The 20,225-nt window shown below is 38.8% G+C and overlaps 1 protein-coding gene across 2 annotated transcripts in view; it reads right to left on the reverse strand.

Moving 5' to 3' along the window:
- LOC139480348 (receptor-type tyrosine-protein phosphatase epsilon-like) overlaps nucleotides 1–19,359 on the reverse strand; it is a 78,466-nt gene extending 59,107 nt beyond the window's left edge. For both annotated transcript variants that reach the window (XM_071263411.1, XM_071263412.1), the window contains exon 1: nucleotides 19,277–19,359. In XM_071263411.1, the coding sequence (XP_071119512.1) occupies nucleotides 19,277–19,346 (70 nt within the window). In that variant the 5' untranslated portion in view covers nucleotides 19,347–19,359. The remainder of the gene's footprint in view (nucleotides 1–19,276) is intronic.
- Between the last annotated feature and the right edge of the window lie 866 nt (nucleotides 19,360–20,225).

Genomic DNA, 20,225 nt, shown 5'->3' on the forward strand with positions numbered 1-20,225 from the left:
AAACATGTTATTATTTTGGTGTGCAAAGCACCTGCTTTAAATTGTCCGAACACAATCGATCCTTCGCCATGTTCATAATCCTATGCTCAACCAGTTCTGTTAACAATAGCCTAAATGACCAGTGAGCAGATAATCATACACTATACAAATCATACAATGATCCCCTCTCCTCATCATAATACACCTGTTTGGTATAAGGTGTATTGACTTGAATGTAGCTGAATACCCACACAATGGTGTTGATAAACACACACTAATTCCCTGGCAAGGGTTCAATGTGTTCCAAGCATGGCACAACAAATGACAAGCCTCCTCAATGGGTCACGTCTGTACGTGACTGACAGTTTGTGCGGTTACTTCAGGGGTCCGATTCTAATACAAGGGGCTGTGAGAGTGAGCACATCTAATCACAAGAGTTTCCAAGCCACAGAATAAGTCTGAAAGCTGGTACATCTGTGTACATGGTGTAAGACTGGCAAAAGCATCTGAAATGGTAGCAGGCTGACTAGTGTATCATATTACTGTATGTAGTCACATTATTATGGACCCGTGAACATGGTGAAGATCGGGGTAGAATAGGTCTTCAGCAACCCATGCTTGCAGTAAAAGGCGACTATCCTTGTCGTAAGAGGCGACTAACGGGATCGGGTGGTCAGGCTCGCTGACTTGGTTGATGCATGTCATCGATCCCAATTGCGTAGTTCGATGCTCATGATGTCAATCAGTTGAATCACTCGATTATTTACAGACCGCTGTCATATAGCTCGACTATTGCTGAGTGTGGCGTTAACAACGAACAAACAAACAAACACATTATTATATGATTGAGTGACTACATATTAAATGTAAAGGGTCTTATAGTAAACTCTAAGATACATTGTATAGCACAATGCCATAACTAAACATGATAATTTTGCATTTAAATCTTGAATCAACTTTCACTTTTCTGTGAACATGGGTGCAATAATCTAACCTCATCTCCAGAACCTCGCCTCTAACCTCTAGAATACACTACAACTACAAGATTCTCACTTAGCATACGTATATATATGTATAACCATGATAACTGACTTAGCCTCAAAAAGAGGTTCAAAATATATTGTCTTGATTGTTCATGTGCTGTTTATCATTCACTATCTCCACATTCTCCATGGGACTATATAATTATATATCCTCAAAATGAATCCTAATATATATTTACATCTTCCCAACATGCCCAAGGCAAAGGAGTTAACTGACTAAAAAAGTCCAGTTTCCACCCTTGCTGAAGAAGCTGGTATGTTAAGGCCCGATCGCAGCACCCCCAGTGGCTATTACGAGTTATGAATATCCCTTGTATGCCCCTCTTATTGACCAATCAGATTCCACCTCTCATTTGCTTCAAACAAAATGGCGGCGCCCTGTGAAGACAATCACTTCAATTATCAAGATCTATATTGTAAAAAAAAGGGTCTTGCTTCAGGAAGTGCATCAAATCATATGAGCACCTTGATTAGAAACATGAAAGGATTTGGAAAATATTGACGAGTTGACTGTACACATGCTTTACAAATCCTGCAATTGACAAAAATCTGCATGGTAGTTGACAAACTGAATGTCGATTTTGCTATGCGATTCGACTGGACTCATTAGTGAACTCCCTTGCCTCAGGAAGATGATATATTTGATACATCCAATTATCTGACTGAAGATTCACTAACCCATGAATTTCCAGTCTTCAATCTGAAGCCATGTTTTCTAGATTGGAAATCTGTGCCACATCAGCAATCCTACATTGTGACACAAATAGCCAGACTAATTTGTTTGTATATTGCAGTTGCTATCTCTAGCATGTGTTCCTTTCAAATGCAGCAGTCAGGCCACGAGTGACGAGAGACCATGAGATGTACCCTGACAGGTCCGACCTGACAGACAGACAGATAACAGCCAGGGGCTATAATTTGTTATGCTTCATAAACTGCTCTGGCTGGACATACTATCTTGGGATTACCTCTCAGCAACATACAGGTGGACCAGAAAGAAGAAATACTTCATATTCTGGTTTTTAAGAATGTAGATTTGATCAAGATTTTGTTACATATGCAAAGAAAATGAAAATGAAAATTCAGGACCAAGACTTTGTTTGTTTTCTTATATAATTATTACAGTTGCAGAGTACAGATAAGCTGCATATTTGCGTAAAATACCCCAAAAATATATTCAATATCCAATTACTTTCAATTAACTTGCGTACAGATGAAAAACTCAAATGTATAAAAATAGCATGAGTAAATACCCAATGAAGATTTTTCAGAGCTAATTTACAAAACACAACTACAAGCTAATATCCTTTCCGACTCAAGCCTATATTTAGAACCGTTTTATATGCTGCTGTAGAGTATGCTACGCGATAGCGCTTCCTCTAATTTTGATTGCACCTGCGAGTTTCAATGCAATCCAAATACCACAACATTAATACAGAAATTTTATCCTGCAGTATACAGGGTACTGTCCTACTTGATAGATTGATATACAGTTGAAAAAGGCCTTCTTCTAAAACAAAAACATTTTTTCATATATTTTTTAAATAACTTAAAATGTATACATGGTATACTCATTTTGGGAAAACCCCAATTATCATTTATCCTATATCTTCGTACAAACGTACATACTAAAAATGTTTAAAATGTTTAGTACTGGGATGGAAATCCACCAGTCCAATAATCAGGTGCAGTTTGTGTAATATTAAATTTGTGTTTCATGATTTCTAAACATGCTAAAGGGTGTATATAAATATACAGTAGGGCCCTGGGAGTTTTTCTGAGAAATGGGATGTTGTATCAGACACTGTTTCAAACCATGAAAGACATTCTATGAAAGGAGGCGACCAATCTATTTTTTGGGGGGGAAACCTGAGGACAATTTATATTTTTTTTCTGGCACTCTGAACATGCTGAACATGCTGAAACAAATTATTTAAAAAAAAAAATCCCAGCACCTTTTCCTCCCTCCCAAATATCAACTGGTTGGTCGCTTACCTCTATTCATGCAAGAAATTGTTTCAGGGTAGTTGCATCCCTGCATCTATACCCACAATACTCATCAAGCTCACTCCACACACTCTTTGACCTTTGCAAACACATTCAGCAAACCATAAGCCAGGAACACAATGACTGTCATTGAAGACACTGGTCTTATTACAACAATGCAAAGTCCAACTGTTTCCTTGCATACATCGACTTGAGCTATTCTAAGGCCCACGCACTGTAAAACCCATCAAAGTATCAAGCACCTATCTCTTATATTTAGCTTGTCCTGCCTGTCACACGTCAAGGCAGCGCACAGCTACGGCTATGACAACTTCTTCAGCCACTTGTCATAAGACGCTGCTGCTCCCGGCAATGTATTGAATAGGCGTTCTGGTCTACAATCTCAGTCGGTAATCTGTTCTGACCACAATTTATAGAAGATTGATCACAAAATCATGTCGATTATCACTGTATAAGTGAAACATGGGACAATTCCATCACAGCAATTGCAAACTTGGTAGAGCAGTTTTAGAATAAACCACAATTATTGCTATTTGTTGGGACCATGCACAGTGATTGCTATTTGCATACAATATATAGAGTCTTGAACTGGGACTGGAGAGGTGAACTTGCAGTTTGTTTGATCAATTTCTGGATGACCCATGTTGATTGCTATCCCACACAATTGCTCTGAAGGGACAGAAAGTGGCAGCGAGACAATTAGGGAAATGAGTTGTGGTGACCTCCCAATTAACTTAGTGTTATGTTAATTGTTGTAGGTGTTGGTATCAATCCATCAAGATGTGACAGCACACAGACAGCTTCAGGATTTCAGATGTGTATAGTGCACACTACTAAATAATCATTACCTGGGTTAAAACCCTCATCCTGGATGAGACAGGCCCTAATTGGGTCTCATTCCTACATCACAGATATCAAACATCTTACATGTCTATATGTATTTTGGTTTGGTCTGTTGGTCATGGCAGGGTCACCAGAAATGGGCTTCACACATTGTACCCATATCAGGAATCAAACCCAGGTCTTCAGCTTGAACATGTTGAATTCTTTTGTCTATTACCTTAACAATTTACATGAACACAAATCATTTAATTTTAAAGAAGAGAAATGGTAGATTGTTAAGTGGATAAAATATAGATGGTTTTGGGGAGGGAATCAAACCTGGGTCTTCAGCGTGACACGCGAACGCTTAAACCAATAGGGTACCCCCACCGCCTCCTTATAATGATATAGAACAAGAGACAGACATTATTTAGGAGCCTGTTCCACAAAGTGATCATTGTGCTACAATTGTCGTTAGTCTATGTTAAACTATGGGAGTAATGACTGTCTGAGCACCAAGATCTCTTTTGGAGTGAGTGGGCGAGTGAGTGAGTGAGTATGGTTTTACGCCACTCTTAGCAATATTCCAGCAATATCACTGCGGGGGACACCAGAAATGGGCTCTCTTTTTGGAATAGGGCTAGCAGTATACAGATGACCATACAACATCCACAACTCAGGACTGGAGTACCAGTACTCCTAACCCTACCTACTTCATTGTACATAGTGATGTAGAGACCTAAGGTATATCCCCCCATGTAAAAATATGTCGCATCTGTAACCACAATGCTGTTGAGGATAGACTAGGATAGGCTTATGAACCTTTACAACCAAAAAGGCTGACCCGTGTGGCAGTTTTATTGCCTGGAATATTGCAATGGATGGTCACACAGTTTATACCTAACCAACTTTACAGCTCTTTGATAAGCAGGATAAGTGTCCAATGGCCATTTGCACAAGCAGACACACTAACAAAAGCCATGTTCTAGCAATAAACATGGCAGAACTGCCAATGCCGCCTTCTTTGTATCATTATCATGATCTATAGTCAACACTGGGAGGAGATGTCCAAGCAAACTGATGTTATTACCAATAATGCTTCGACCCACATGCAAAGAAAACCAACAGCAACTCGCCCTAAGCAGGTAGAGGTACACACTCAGAATGATGACTTGTTCCTCCGGTGACCTTCTGTCACAACATAGGCTGTACAAATACACACAGAGCACCATCTAGTAACAAGGTGCTGGGAAGGCCAAGCGTGTGGCATGCCATTATCAATGAAGACTTTCTAACAAGCTTGTGGCAAGTGCTCTATAATGTTCAAGGGTCACGGTTAAACAGTGTCCGCAGTGGGTCAATATGTACAAGCAACTTCAAAAGCATTCTCTCTCTTGGGGCATGTTGGTTGGCTTAGTTTCATAATTTTCTGCACAGCATCTTCTATGCTATCTCAGTCTGTGGCTTTAGCCACTAGTTCAAAGCCTGTGTCAAGTAAAATTTCTTATTATCATACCTCCATGTCGAAATGATGAGATCTGATTGGTCCACGTGAACTTGATAAAATACTGTTTATCCCGCTTGGAGGGGAATAAATTTCTCACTGGTAGAATATATCTCTTATACCCCGCCACAAGCAAGTCAGACTGCACGTGGATTTCTGAGAGGCATAATAAATCCCTTATACCCTGCTTCAAAGCAAAAAGCTGCGCGCTTTTTCCGAGTCAATGGACATTACGTGACAAAGCGAAGCTCACTTCAGCAGTGTTCAGCTCAATCGAACAGCTGTTTTCTATCATCAATTTTGAATTTGTCTGAATTCTTTTACAATGTCATATTAAAACATGTCTGTAAGATAAATTCGTTGTAGCAGGATCACTCGGGGTACATGGGGTTTTATGCGTCCCACATTAGGTTTCATACCATGAGCCTCTGGATTTTTTGCGTTCTGAGTTTTAGTTTATTGGTTTAGTTGGTTGGTTTGTTTGTTGTTTAACGCCACACTCAGCAATATTACAGCTACATGACGGCGGTCTGTAAATAATCGAGTCTGGACCAGACAATCCAGTGACTGACATGAGCATCAATCCAGGCAATTGGGATCGATGACATGCATCAACCAAGTCAGCGAGCCTGACCACCCGATCCCGTTTGTCGCCTCTTACGATAAATACAAATACAAACTCAATGGTTTTATGATGGCTATATGATAGCTATATGATGCCGGTCTGAAAATAATCAAGTCTGGACCAGACAATCCAATGACTGACATCATGAGCATCAATCCACGCAATTAGGATACAATGACATGCATCAACCAAGTCAGCAAGCCTGACCACCCGATCCTGTTAGTTGCTCCTTACAACAAGCATAGTCACCTGATATGGCAAGCTCGGGTTGCTGAAGACCTATTCTAACCCGGATCTTCACTGGTCCTGAATTATTACAACAGATACAAATATGAAGTGCTGTGCTGCAAATTACCCCCCCACTCCCAAAAAAAGAGCCCATTGTTACCACCCGTAATTCCCATACCCATACCCCATGTGCAGGGATGTGAGCAGGTTTTTCCGAAATCTTTTAAACATTTGATTTCCTTTTAAGCAATTTCATGCACTTTAGACAACATTTCCAATAGTCTTCAACCTTGCACACCCACTTAATCAAACAAAAGCTCATTATATGTCAAACGTTTTCTCATAACTCTTAATCAATCTTAAACTAATTTTGTCCTCCCCAGAGGTGCACAATTCTTGTTTTCAACTCTCAAGTGCCGACTAAACGTTCTGTAACCATGACAACTGGCCTGTTCATACCTGGTTTAATGGAGTGTATGTGTATATGGAGTGTACCTGCGTGTATCTATTTGTCCAACCAGACATCAGAGCTCCAGATAACATTTTGAGCAATTGAGTTTTTACTCCAGGGTTTCTATTTTAATTGGGTTATTACATTTTTCATCGGTAACCAATATTTTTTCACTCATCTATTCATCACTTTATTGGGATTTTCACAAAACAAGTGAAATTTTAATTTTTAAGATTTATAAAAAATGAAATAATGTTTTAGATGTATGTAACTGTTCTAGATATATAGGCTTGACTCGGAAAGTAAATTAGGTCGTAACTGAGTTTCGGAAATAAGCTCCTTTGTACGCATGCTGAAAAAGCTTCATCATGTTCATTGGGTATTTACACGTGCTGTTTTTATAATTTGAGTTTTTAATTTAATGCATGTGTTTCTGCAGTTAATTGAAAGTAATTGGGTTGGAATATTGGGGGGGGGGGTATTTTATGCAGATACGCTTCTTATCTGTATCTCTGAAACTGTTGGGAGAAGTAGCACCTTTCATCAGCCATCTACACTGCTATCTGTGACAAGTGCTTACATGATGTCTATGCCATGACTTATTCAGCACTCACTGGCTCCAGAGTGTCTCCTTCAAAGTCAACACAACAATGCCACAGCTCTGTAATCGGATCTTCTCGGCTCATCACAATCAATAACACCTAAGGTTTTTTAAACCTTTTTTCACAAAATCCATTTCTGCTAACAGACAAAAATATCCGATACATGTCATCCTTGCTGTGTCACGCAAGCTTCATCTCACAGTTGAGTGGAATCAACGATGCTGGTAAAACATGCAAAGCATTCAGTGAGAGGAGCACACCATCTTCAGCGGTATAAACTAACAGTTTTCGTCCACCAGTCGTAATTATAACAGACCCATGAAGATCCGTGGTAGAATAGATCTTCAGCAACTGATGCTTGCCATAAAAGGCAACTGCCTGTCGTAAGAGGCAACTAACGGTATTGGGTGGTCAGGCTCGGTGACTTGGTTGATGCATGTCATCGTATCCCAACTGATGCTGCTCATGACGTCAATCACTTGATTGTCTGGTCCAGACTTGATTATTTACAGCTGTCATATAGCTGGAATATTGCTGAGTGCGGCTTTAACAACAAACAAACAACAAAACTATAATTATAACATATAGCAAAACCCTTAATAATGGCAAATTTCTGCAGGTCCTTATGATAACATAACTATTGGGCAGTTTGGCAAGGACTACAGGAGTGCCAATTTCTAACACCTGAACACCATCGACTGTTACTGAATACCAAACAATACCCCAACATGTACCTTATTGATTTATGCTAAGAAAAGTAGAAATTATTCATTATTTTTCAGCCTGATTGGTTTAAGCCCACATGGATCAGACACACCATTGAGTTTCTACTTCCCCCTATGGGTCGTTGTTTCCAGTTCTGTCAGCCCTATTGACATCAGTGCGTTAATAAACGGCCTCAATTATGTGTCTCTCAGTCGACCAACCAGGATTTAGCTGTAACAATAGGTGTTAAAAGGAAAGGAAGTAGACTATGTGTTTGTGGGGAGCTATTGACTAACTGCCTCAATAAATCAGGGCCAGTCGCCCCGTTGCAGACAGTGGCCTCAATGTCCCATGCTGCAGTCAGACACACATCTCCATGCAGGACGGTAATGTTCAAGAGGGTGGCTTCATGGGGTGTATTGTTGACAGTCAAACATCCGAGTCTAAACATGATTAAAACGAGATAACATTCCACAGAGTCAATGGCAGACAAATAATTGTATGTTATCTGATGAGAATTTAACATTCTGGATAAATTAAAAGCACTGACTTGTGTATTCTCTTTTAATCCAGGGCAAATGTCATTTCAAAGTTTAAATACCAAATAATAATGTGAGTGAGTGAATATGGTTTGACGCCGCTTTTAGCAATATTCCAGCAATATCATGGCTGGGGACACCAGAAATGGGCTTTACACATTGTACCCATTTGGAAAATCGAACTCTGGTCTTCGGGTTGTCAAGCAAACGCTTTAACCACAAGGCTACGACACCAGCCCCCACAAATAAAGATATTTGTATGGATATTTTCAGACTAAATATTGAATTTGATATAGATTCTCATTTATCTGCATAGCCAGGGGACATTTTGTGTTGATAAATGATCATTTCTTTTTGAAATAACAATAAGCAACCAGTTGAATGACACTATAACCATGATAACTTTGATGACAGATAATTGTCAAAGGTCCTTATGTCTGGAGGAGGGTCAACAAGGTCAAAGTCAGTATATTTAACAGTCCAATCATGCTAATAGTAATAGACAAGTAATAGTCACATAACAATGATAACGGCATCTCCAGGTTCTTAGAAATACTGTATTCGGCGTAATAAGCGCCCATCACTGTTCATAATCAGGATAGTGGCTTTCCAAATGTAAATATGCAGGAACAATATAAAAGTTCTATGCAGACCTATTCTACCCCGTAGCACCACTTAGTTGTCTAGGGCTAGCGTACTGGCATGGATTTCGAAGACTTTAAGCATCCAATGATCACATAAACTTGAATCAAATATCACAGACTCGAACAGCTGACTGCATCAAACCAGATTAAAACCTCTACTACACGGTCCCTACCTCTAATCATGCTAATGGGTAAAGAATTTTCTTTGGGTTAATTTCTTCTCCAGCACTGATGGCACCAGTGGAGCAATCACAGCACTCACAATTAGTGAGATTGAATTCATCCAGGAACAGAACATCAAACGGTTTAGCATTCAAACTACCCATCACGATTACCTGTGATAAAAATTGGCCATCATCAAAAGACATATTAACATATAAATGTGTCAGATGCCAAAACAGCGTCTTGGAGATTGACAGGTCAGCTCAACATGCTCAATGACCAAACATATTTCCTTAATTGTCCTCCTCTGCTATGATACTGATAGGAGCCTCTGTTATCAATCGATTAGCTATTTGCCTGATACAGCTCCTTGAAATGCAGGAATCACAAGAATGCACGCTTTGTCTATTGTGTGTTTACAGTGCCCTGTGAATGTGGCAGTGTTATCAGTGCTGGGCTCTCCAGGAAATGAACACAGATAGTGTTACTGAGTGGGTAGGGTTTGAGATACGGAAGGTACTGGATACCAGGACAGCTTCTAAGATGACTAATATCAGAGAGATCCAGTTCAACATCCTCTGCAAGATTCCTCGGAAGATCTATCAATGAATCCTTTCTCATACACATATTTACCAGTGTTTAAAGGATCCTTGTCATAACAGGTTTAGGCGGTCCTTAGATTCAAAGAACCAAGTTCTCTATAATTTCGTATTCTGCTCAGCTACATGTCAGTTTGTGTTGCTTGAAATTAGACGTTTTAAACATGCATTAGTCACAAGCAACATGTACAACATGGAGACTGGTTCAGACTAGCTGTCCCCATCATAATACTGAAGACACAACCAACATGACCACGTCCACATGGCCCATAACTAAATCTTTCGCCAAAAACGCAAATGAGTATGGTTTTGTGCTGCTTTTAGTAATATTCCAGCAATATAACAACGGGAACACCAGAAATATGCTTCACACATTGTACCCATGTCGGGAATCGAACCTGGGTTTTCGGCTTGATGGGCTAACGCTTTAACCACTAGGCTACCTGACCACCCTGCCTAAAAAGTGACAAACCCCACCGTCGTCAATGCCATGCATACACGATTCAAATCTTATTTGATTACCAAAATTTTTGCTCTGGTGAAAAAGTATGCATAGTTTACTCTTTAACTGCAATAATCATGATAATAAAAATATGAGTTTCAGTCCGATGTGAGAACTTGGTCAAGTGAGTCATCACCAGTGAGGATGATGGCTGAAGGATCAGAAACCTAGCGTCAGGTGATCCATATTATTAATTGGTATTTCCCTTGGCAATATGAACATGATGAAGCACTGATGCTAACCAGGCAAAATATTAATACTCTTGATGTACATACTATATTTACAGGGTTTCCGATCACCTCATCATGCCTCCTTTTGTGGGACAATACCTGGATGTCTTCCGTGATATACATTGGTGATATACACTGGTGATATACACTGGTGATATACATTGGTGATATACATGATGCATTTAGAAGTTGGTCGAAGAAGGAAATAATTCTACAGAAATACAACTTTATTACAATGAATATGACATTTTGGTGTAGATACCAACACCATTATCAAGCAAGTGATCTGCACTGCACCAAAACATCGCATTCATCGTAATTAAGTTGTTGTATATCCATAGATTTGGTTTGTTTGTTGTTTAACGCCGCACTCAGCAGTATTACAGCTATATGACAGCGATCTGTAAATAATCGAGTCTGGACCAGACAATCCAGTGATTAATATCATGAGCATCGATCCACTCACTTGGGATAGATGACATGTATCAACCAAGTCCGCGAGCCTGACCACCCGATCCCAGTATATCCATAGAACTATCTCACATGTTCGATAAATGTGATATATGAAGAATGTCCTATCACAACTTCATAAAATCATGAAAATGACCTCATGCCATTTTTGTTTTGCAAAATCATTGCATTTACCACAGACAGATATTTCCATTCATTGCAAAAAACAACATTTACAAATGCATATTTGCAGTACACAAATGTTTGTGATAGTCAACTCCCTAACATTCAATGTTTAATAATACAAAGACAATATTTTTGCGAATTCCTTTCATCATTGTCTATAAATGTGCACCACCTACATCATGTACATCAACACGATAAGCTAATGACAAAACGCCCAGATAAGCATGTTCTATGTTATGGATACGGCCTATAAAAACAACCCTGACAGACAGCTGTTTACTTAGATAGACCACAGAGGCAGTCACACAGCCACTTAATGCAGCCATATTCTGGTGGAAGTGATACACTCTTACCACAGGGGTGTTCACATCCTCATGTTAACTGCCGCCCTTCAGGGACACACAGAAAATGCTATTAAGTTGCCACCACTGGGTTGTGATAGTTATGTTTCCTCATCCTTGGGAGGAGATAGGGGCTGTGAGAATACCCTTAACACAACAAAGTCAGACATGACTGGTTTGTGTTAACACGTAGTTAAGCTGGTGTTAGAAATGCGACCATCATAACATGAACATATGTTGGAAGTAACATTTTTTTGGAAATGTTTGTTTGTTTGTTGTTTAACAAAGCACTCAGCAATATTCCAGCCATATGACGGCGGTCTGTAAATAGTTGAGACTGGACCAGACAATCCAGTGATTGATATTATGGGCTTGATCCACATTTGGGACCAATGTCATGTGTCAACCAAGTCTGACCACCCACTCCTGTTAGTCCTTTTAACACTAACGTTACAACCGTGATAACAATGCCCCCATGATTTCCATGCTTAGTTTTGGATCCAGTTGTTGGATCCATTTGTGGAATTTACTTTCGACGAGTTAATCATTTATAAAACATAAAAAGTACTCCTCTGTTCCCATGATGCTCTTCCCACTGCTCAAACCCTACCTCATCAGTAATTGGACAATGAATAAGTAATTATAATTCTACTTCAGAGCAAACAGTCATTAGTGGAACATACGAAAGTAGAATCTATTGCCACATGACCTGGAAAATGTTCCCCATGTTCAAGGGGTTCTCCAAGTTAGTGGAACTTTCTTATTTGGATCATTTGCCCATATATATCTACATATCAATATTCAGGTAGTGGACAATTTTGAGTAGTGCAAAACAGTCATTTTCCTGTCAATCCGTACCTCATCAATAATTTGATAATGTCTTAGTAATCATGGTAGCTCTAATACTCAGACATTGACAAAATAGAGTAATCAAATCTTTATTCTGAGGCGCTGTAATTTTTCTGATTTACAGACAGCTGAGCATGCTGATGTCTTATTTGATCAAATTCCACAATCAGTTAAACAGTCATGGCAGAACATACATCAAACCCAAATCATATTTCACTGTGAATGATCACAGTGGTGTCATTAAACATTAAGCAGGATTTATACCCCGCTCTCTAGAACTCAATAATGACCATGAATACCATAAGAAGACTAAGAACCATACTTTCAGGATAATACTATTCAAGCTCATTTAACATGTATACATGGTATAAGAGTGAATAAACTTCAAAATAAAAAAGTATTCATAATCTATCATCCACCAAGGAAGGTGCTGTCCGATCATTGCCAGAATCAAACACAACCAACCATTGAGTTTACACAGCAGGACCAAAATTCGAAAATCAAATTTATCATTGGAGAGAGAGAGAGAGGAGGGGCTGCTTTTCTTCAAAGACTTCTAAATCATTTTAAGATCATTAATTCACTATCAGTCATAAATCTTCTTAACAAACATACCAAACTTTCTTACTTCTAGTGCCAGAGATCCAAAAATACAAATTGCAGAAGATGTGTTGGACATATTGCAATAAATACCACAGTGAACACGATGAAAGAGTTTGTCTTCATGTTCTTCCAACTTCTAAATGCCTATCAAAGATTTGATACACAGTGAGTATCATGACTATATTGCAATATTAGCAATACATATTGAAACAACAAGAAATGATCTGATAAAATGGGCGGGACCGCATGACAGTTACTAGTAGGTTAGGTGGCATCTCAATTTCAGTATCGCCATTTTGCACAAATGAGGCATGGTCATAATTCACATTGCAGTCAGTGGTATTCGGTAAGGGGCCAAACACAAAAGCTTCAAATTTAACTCTAATGAAACTTGTTTATATATCATGATATATATCTGATCAGCGGTAGAAACTAACAGTTTTTGTCCACTAGTCCTTTTCTGATAACATATAGTAAAACCCTTCAAAATGAGTGGATGAGATGGGTTTAACGCCGTTTTTAACATTATTCCAGTTATATCACAGTGTGTCAGCTTACGGTTTTGGTGCTGACAAACCTAGAAACATAATCGGGGCGAACCCACAATCATAGGGTTCTGGCGTGCCCAAGGGACGCAACTCTACATAGCGAATCATGGCCCCCCTCAAATTGGCAAGTTTCTACTGGTCCTTATGAAACCTTAACCATTGGGCAGTTTGGCAAGGACTACAGGACTAGTGCCAATTTCTAATGCTGCTGATTATCAATGTACTATGTTATCCTTATTTTAGCAAACTTATATCAACACACGCTAATCTTGAATTTCAGAGAGTCAGGGGACCCCAGTTATAACTCAAAGTTAAAAATGTAGATTTAACTATAGATTTAAATACCAAATTACCATACCTCTCTTTATCCTGTTTTTTTTAACACTGACTGTGAGTGACAAATTAATTGGCAATTAACAAGTGTACACTGATGAATATCTCACAAATAAATACAAATAAAATCAATATTTTATCAACATGATGAAAGGTCAACCTCATAAGATGCTTTCCAAATAATGTCTACCCTGAAAACACTGCATACCAGCCTGTAACTTTAGCCATTAGTCTGCGCCAGATTAGTAAACTTGTCTTTCGAATTAAAATTAATCTTGGCTAAAATAGTTGCTATAAGGTCGAAATAATGCTGATACAACATTAAATGTTAACTCACTCACTTTGCTAAAATAAGTCAAACATTAACACTAACAAGTAACATCTACTGAAAATTATGTCAGTCAATCAGTTTATTCAGTACTTAAAAGTCCACAGGCCTATAGTACAATGAGTATTTACATGTAGGCGACGTGGTTGTTAACTGACAATTCTGTTTCTATGTGACATAGCGTGATAAACATATGTTGACAGGTTACATTACATAGTATCATTAGATGAAGTTAAAAGATCTACAAACTTATGGACATTCGGGTGTACAGAGTAGAAAGATGGCAAATATTTATCACGTTAATGTTTGTAAGCTTGACATACCAGGAGAAAGTGAAACTCATCTTCAATTGAATTTGTGTTACACAATGTGCATATTCTGTCTCTTCTATCAGTGTGATTATATCTACCAGTCTCTATATACAGGTTGTGAGAGGAACATCTAAATCGTGCTAGTGCAATTCTAATTTTCTTAAACTCAAGTTTACAGAGGTATGCCTCAATTTCAATATTACTTTTCATGATTCTATAATATAAACATTTATTTGATTTGAACATTAATTCTAGCCATTTCTGCAAATACATATCCTTTAGTCTCAAGGTGAAGGACATTAAAAAGAGCGGTTCTGATTCTACATACTGATTATACCACACATAATTAAAATAAATTATGTCAAAAGACAGGTTCAAGCTGGTTGACTCAAAAGGTTTTGGCACAGACCCCTCCATTTTTAGAAAATTTAGTGTTCCAAGTCACCTTCAAAAGCCATGGGCCCTACCCAGCTATGGTAATATATTTCCTTTTCTCACAGAGTAACATCTGCCTCTAGGGGGTGTCATAGGACAAAGGACAGGCCTGTGAATCACTGACACCCTAGTTTTTAACAGCCTGCCGGATGATCCGCTGTTAGTCTCAGTACTTGCTTGCTGTAATCATTGATCTCAGACAATGTCTCTTCCTATGAGTCATCCTGCATGTACCATGTGGACAAAATATCCATTTATGGAACGAAACATCAATTGATCAAAAGTTTCTTCCTTACTGTTTCTTTTAATCTTTACAATACAAATAATAGTTTCTGTGTTTGTCCACCCATGCAAGAAATATAAGGTATTTATTTACCACAGCTGGTCATTTGATAGCTCAAATGATGCAGTTGCCTAACGACAAGACCATGGAGATTTGCATCAGTTGACAGACACCTCCAGGAGAGGAGGAAGCGTTCAACCGGAACAGCATGAGCTCTTTGTCATAGAATGAATGACAATTAATACTTAATTAACTGTAAAAATTGACATGCCAAAAATGGAAACAGCGGATAGATGTCTCCTAAATGGGCTCTGACTCATGAGCTCTCAATCTGAGAAAGGAAATTTGAAACAGTGGGATGTCCATCAGCAATCCTAAAACAATTTTGCAATCGCCATATAAAGGGATCGTGGAGTCACAATAATAATAAACATAATAATAATCAGTGTGTTTGTACCATGCTAAATAAATCACATACACTATGCTGTAGTAGACACAGAGATATACACATGTACCAACAAAGCTACTGCATTTAGATTATGGACAGAACTATTACCATGAATTACAGCTACCTATTTTCTGAACAGAAAGGTCTTTAGCTAGCTCTTGAAAGAGTCCTGGGAACTAGATAGTGAGTGAGACCGTTTTAACGCTGCTCTCAGCAATATTCCATCAATACCACGGCGACAGACACTGGAAATGGGCTCCACACATTGTGGTGAGTGAGTGGGTGAGTATGGTTTTACGCCGCTTTTAGCACTATTCCAGCAATATCACGACAGGGGACACCAGAAATGGTCTTCACACATTGTACCCATGTCGGGAATCAAACCCGGGGCTTCGGCGTGATGAGCGAACGCTTTAACCACAAGGCTACCCGACCGCCCCTCACACATTGTTACCAAGTGGGGGATCGAACCCGGGTCTTCGGTATGACAACTGAACACTTTAACCACTGGGCTACCCCAGCGCTCACGGCAATAGATAGTCTCAGGTTGAGTGTCAACAGAAGCTTTATCTGTTTGATTAAACATGTAAAGTTATTGCAGATATTTATAAGTTTCAAGACATTTTAAGAAATTACGGTCTTGAGGCTTTATTGTTATATATTTGCTATAGTATCTTATAGGCCAAGCTACTGGTCTATGGGCTCCAAAAACCTATTTTTTTCCCCTTACATGCATTTTGAAGTTCTGATTTTCACACAATGACCTTCCAGGATTTTGATGACTTGAAGGGACATTATACTGCAGTTGGGTGCCCAACTTGTAGACAAGGGCAAAACGAAATTAGTCACTTGTTTCAAACTAAGAACAACATTGTCTCTGCGTAATTAACTGATCATGCTGATTTTCATACAACCCAGTGCTCCGTGGTCTAGTGGTAGAGCGTCCGCCTGGAGAGCGGAAGGTCCAGGGTTCGATCCCCGGCCGTGTCATACCAAAAGACGTTAAAAGATGGTACTTGTTGTTACCGTCTGGCCCTCGGCATTAAGGGGCTAAAACAAGGACTGGTCTGCTCGGAGTCAGTATACTGTGTCTGAGTGGGGTATTCATGTTAAACTGCGACATGGTATATCAGTAAGCTAGCACTATAAATCGGCATCAGTCCGGACAAGTACAAGCAGCCACACACACAAACTTGCATGCACGTCGCTATATAAGTGCAATAATCTTGGACGAGATGTTAAACCCAATTTCACCTCACCTCACCTACAACCAAGTGGGTTTCAAAACATGGCAAGACTTCATATTGGCCCGAGTCAAGCAGCACCACCCCTTTAACGTGCTTTAGCATAGAATTCACACAAATAGATATGTACAGACAGTAAATGATCTCAATGCCGGAAATGGCTGCACCCTGTTTTTGTGCCACTAAATGGAGGCATATGGACAAGACAACTACTCAGATGTAAACTAACATTCTATACTACTGTGAGTAATAACATTAACTTGTGTCAATGACACCAACATAGGAACAAAATACCCCGATAATTATATCATAAACTGCTGTCCATTAAATCTGAAGTAACACAAGCATCTGTTTGAGTGATCTATTAGCCATTCCAGACCTATCCTGCAGCCAGATGTCTACATTCTGGGAAACCTTCCTGTCTAATTTGTGTCTGACAAGGCAACATCCCAAGGGACGGATACACAGGATATGAAGGCAGCAATATGATACAACATCTTTTTCTATGCCATTTCTACATCTAATCACACAAGCTAAAGGATAAGGGTGTTCACAGAGCTTTTCACATCAGTTCAAAGACATATCTGTAAATGGGTATGTGAAGCAAGCTAAGTGTATGACTCACTTATCACTGCTTATCATGGTTATGTCAGCTCATTCACAGACTCATAAACTTGATAATGGTAATAATGACGGATAACAACAGATAAAAATGATAATTCTGACAGCACAATCAAATTTTACAGTGTCCATATATCATGGTTCAGCTACGTTGGTATTCCAATTTCATTTCTTCCCAGTCATGTGTCAGTCCTCATTTTACTTCTCCTAGGGCTACAATAACCATGATAACATTGAGAGTCATGTTCTACATTATATACATCACAGTATCTAGCAAAGATTGATAAAGGGTTAAAGTATGATTTGATTGACCAAGATATAGCGTCAAGACATACAAAAAATACATTGGGTTTCCTGGAGAAGGTTACGACCCAGATAAACCTTTTTTCTATACTACTCCAGGTAAACCTTTAGGTTTTTTGTAGTGTATAAAGACTTAAAAAGAGTTTGAAAATTTATACTTTATTATATTTCCTGATTTGGAACATGCTAAATGCTGGCTACAATAAGAGCCATCATGATGGAAGTAATGCCACTGCAGAACTCACAGCTTGAAATAACAAAACTGGAAATAGTGGAAATTTGATAATCCTTTCACTTTTTATTACCTGTGATTAATGAAGCCTGCACAAAAACTTTTGAGTCTTCTTGCACGAACTTGGCTCTTAGCATAATTTGCAGTACCTTTTATGGTATTATATGGAACTGAGCTTACTAAACCAAAATAATGTTACTAGACTCAGGTATCGGACTAGTGACTGTTTAGTACAAAAGTAACACAAGAAATTTGGAACTATGCAAATTGATCATTTTGGGGTAATTGGTAGCAATATTTGCATTAAATATGCAAAATACTAAGATTGAATGTTATGCAATCATTCGAGCTCAACATGCTATAAAAGATATTCTCTACAACTATAGTCTGTATAAGCCTGAATACAATGACATAATATTTTGTAGCAAAATTTTTTTAGCAAAAAAAGAGTAAAAACAGTTGTCAAACAGTATGCAACATTATAATCAGATTGTCAAAACACATGAATGAAGGCTGGTGACTTCAAAATATGATGCAGAATTCTAAACTGCATAGTGACAGTGACAGTAACAGTAGATCATGGCGATTTACTCAATAATTTAAGCATCAATAAATATAACTATAGGTTTCCTGTCCAGCAATCCTTTATCTATTAACGGCAAGAACGTAATCAAATCACATGTTCTGGCGAAAAGCGAACAAACAGAAAACAGCATGTTCACAGCTGAGTTGGTTTTGTGCCTTGGAAGTTTGAAAATATAACTCGCATACATTGAGCACCTGAGGCTAAGAATATCTTACCTATCACTGATCTATTGCCCCTTTCCTACCGGCTTTTTTGTAATATATCCCTCGCATTCCATGTGCAAAATACGGCATATTCAGTAAGCAGCATATAGATATATTACCCTGTGCCCCTGGACTAGAATCTAAATCAGATACAACTTTAGACGACAATGACACAAACTCCCCATGTCGCGAACTTCCGACAAACAGATTTATAAACAAGGTGTCAACTAGAAGCCAAATGCTTCTTTTCTCAGCTCGTGGCAGCAACTCGGGGGAAACAAATATTTGCATTGACAAACGAATAATTCATCCGTCGACTATAAGACTTACCTCTTCCAGAATAGGTAAAATCCACACATAATGACAGGAAAATCACTACCAGTATCAAAGTGTGCGCCATGGTGCTTCGGCCATTTTCCTATGCTGTCCTCATGTCGCCCCCTATCGGATGAATCGTGAACTAAGTAGCCGGGAGTGCCCATCTTTCGCGATCTCACGGATGCGCGCTGTGTGTCATTCATTGACTCTCTACGTCTGAATATAATGTCATTTTTGTAGCATTACATAAAATATAGTTTTTCTTTTGTTTTACGTTACTAACGCATCTAAAATAATGCAAAAAAACACGTTGCTATTTTTAATTTATGCACATTATGACATATCCCGCCGTCACGTTTAAATATTGCTGAGTGTATATAGGGAACAAAAATACACACATGGATCTATGCACATATCAGAAATATGAAAATGTGGAGGTTATGGCAGTTTTGCCGCTTTAACCATTAAAACTATTCACCAGTCTTATTTATTCTTTCTGTCTGAGGTATGGCACAAAGGCAAGTGAACCAATGCATTTTTGGGGGGTTTAATTATGAAGACTTACTCATTAAGGGACCCGACATTAATATTATGACGGGAGACCCCTGGGACTGTTTTGGAGCCAGGATATTTTTTCGGTCATTGTTAACCCGACTATTCTACCCCGGATCTTAAGGGTTGCGCGTTGCATACAGACGTGAGAATGTCCCTTTACACCTTGCATTACTTGAAGGAAAATGAATATTCTCATTCGTGTGTATTGTGTGCGTGGGTGTATGTTCGTATGTGTGCGCGCGTGCGCGCGTGTGTGTGTGTGTGTGCGAGAACAGCAGTGGAACTCAACGAAGTGAAATTATGCCATAAAGTGAAATGCTGCCTGATTGTTGATGGATATAGATGTTAAATGTGTACACTTAACAATTAAGCGTTAATTAGTGTACCAATTCCCTATATATACGAA

Source organism: Haliotis cracherodii, unplaced genomic scaffold (assembly GCF_022045235.1).
Source record: "Haliotis cracherodii isolate W230 unplaced genomic scaffold, xgHalCrac1.p SCAF_4, whole genome shotgun sequence".
Lineage (NCBI taxonomy): Eukaryota > Metazoa > Mollusca > Gastropoda > Lepetellida > Haliotidae > Haliotis > Haliotis cracherodii.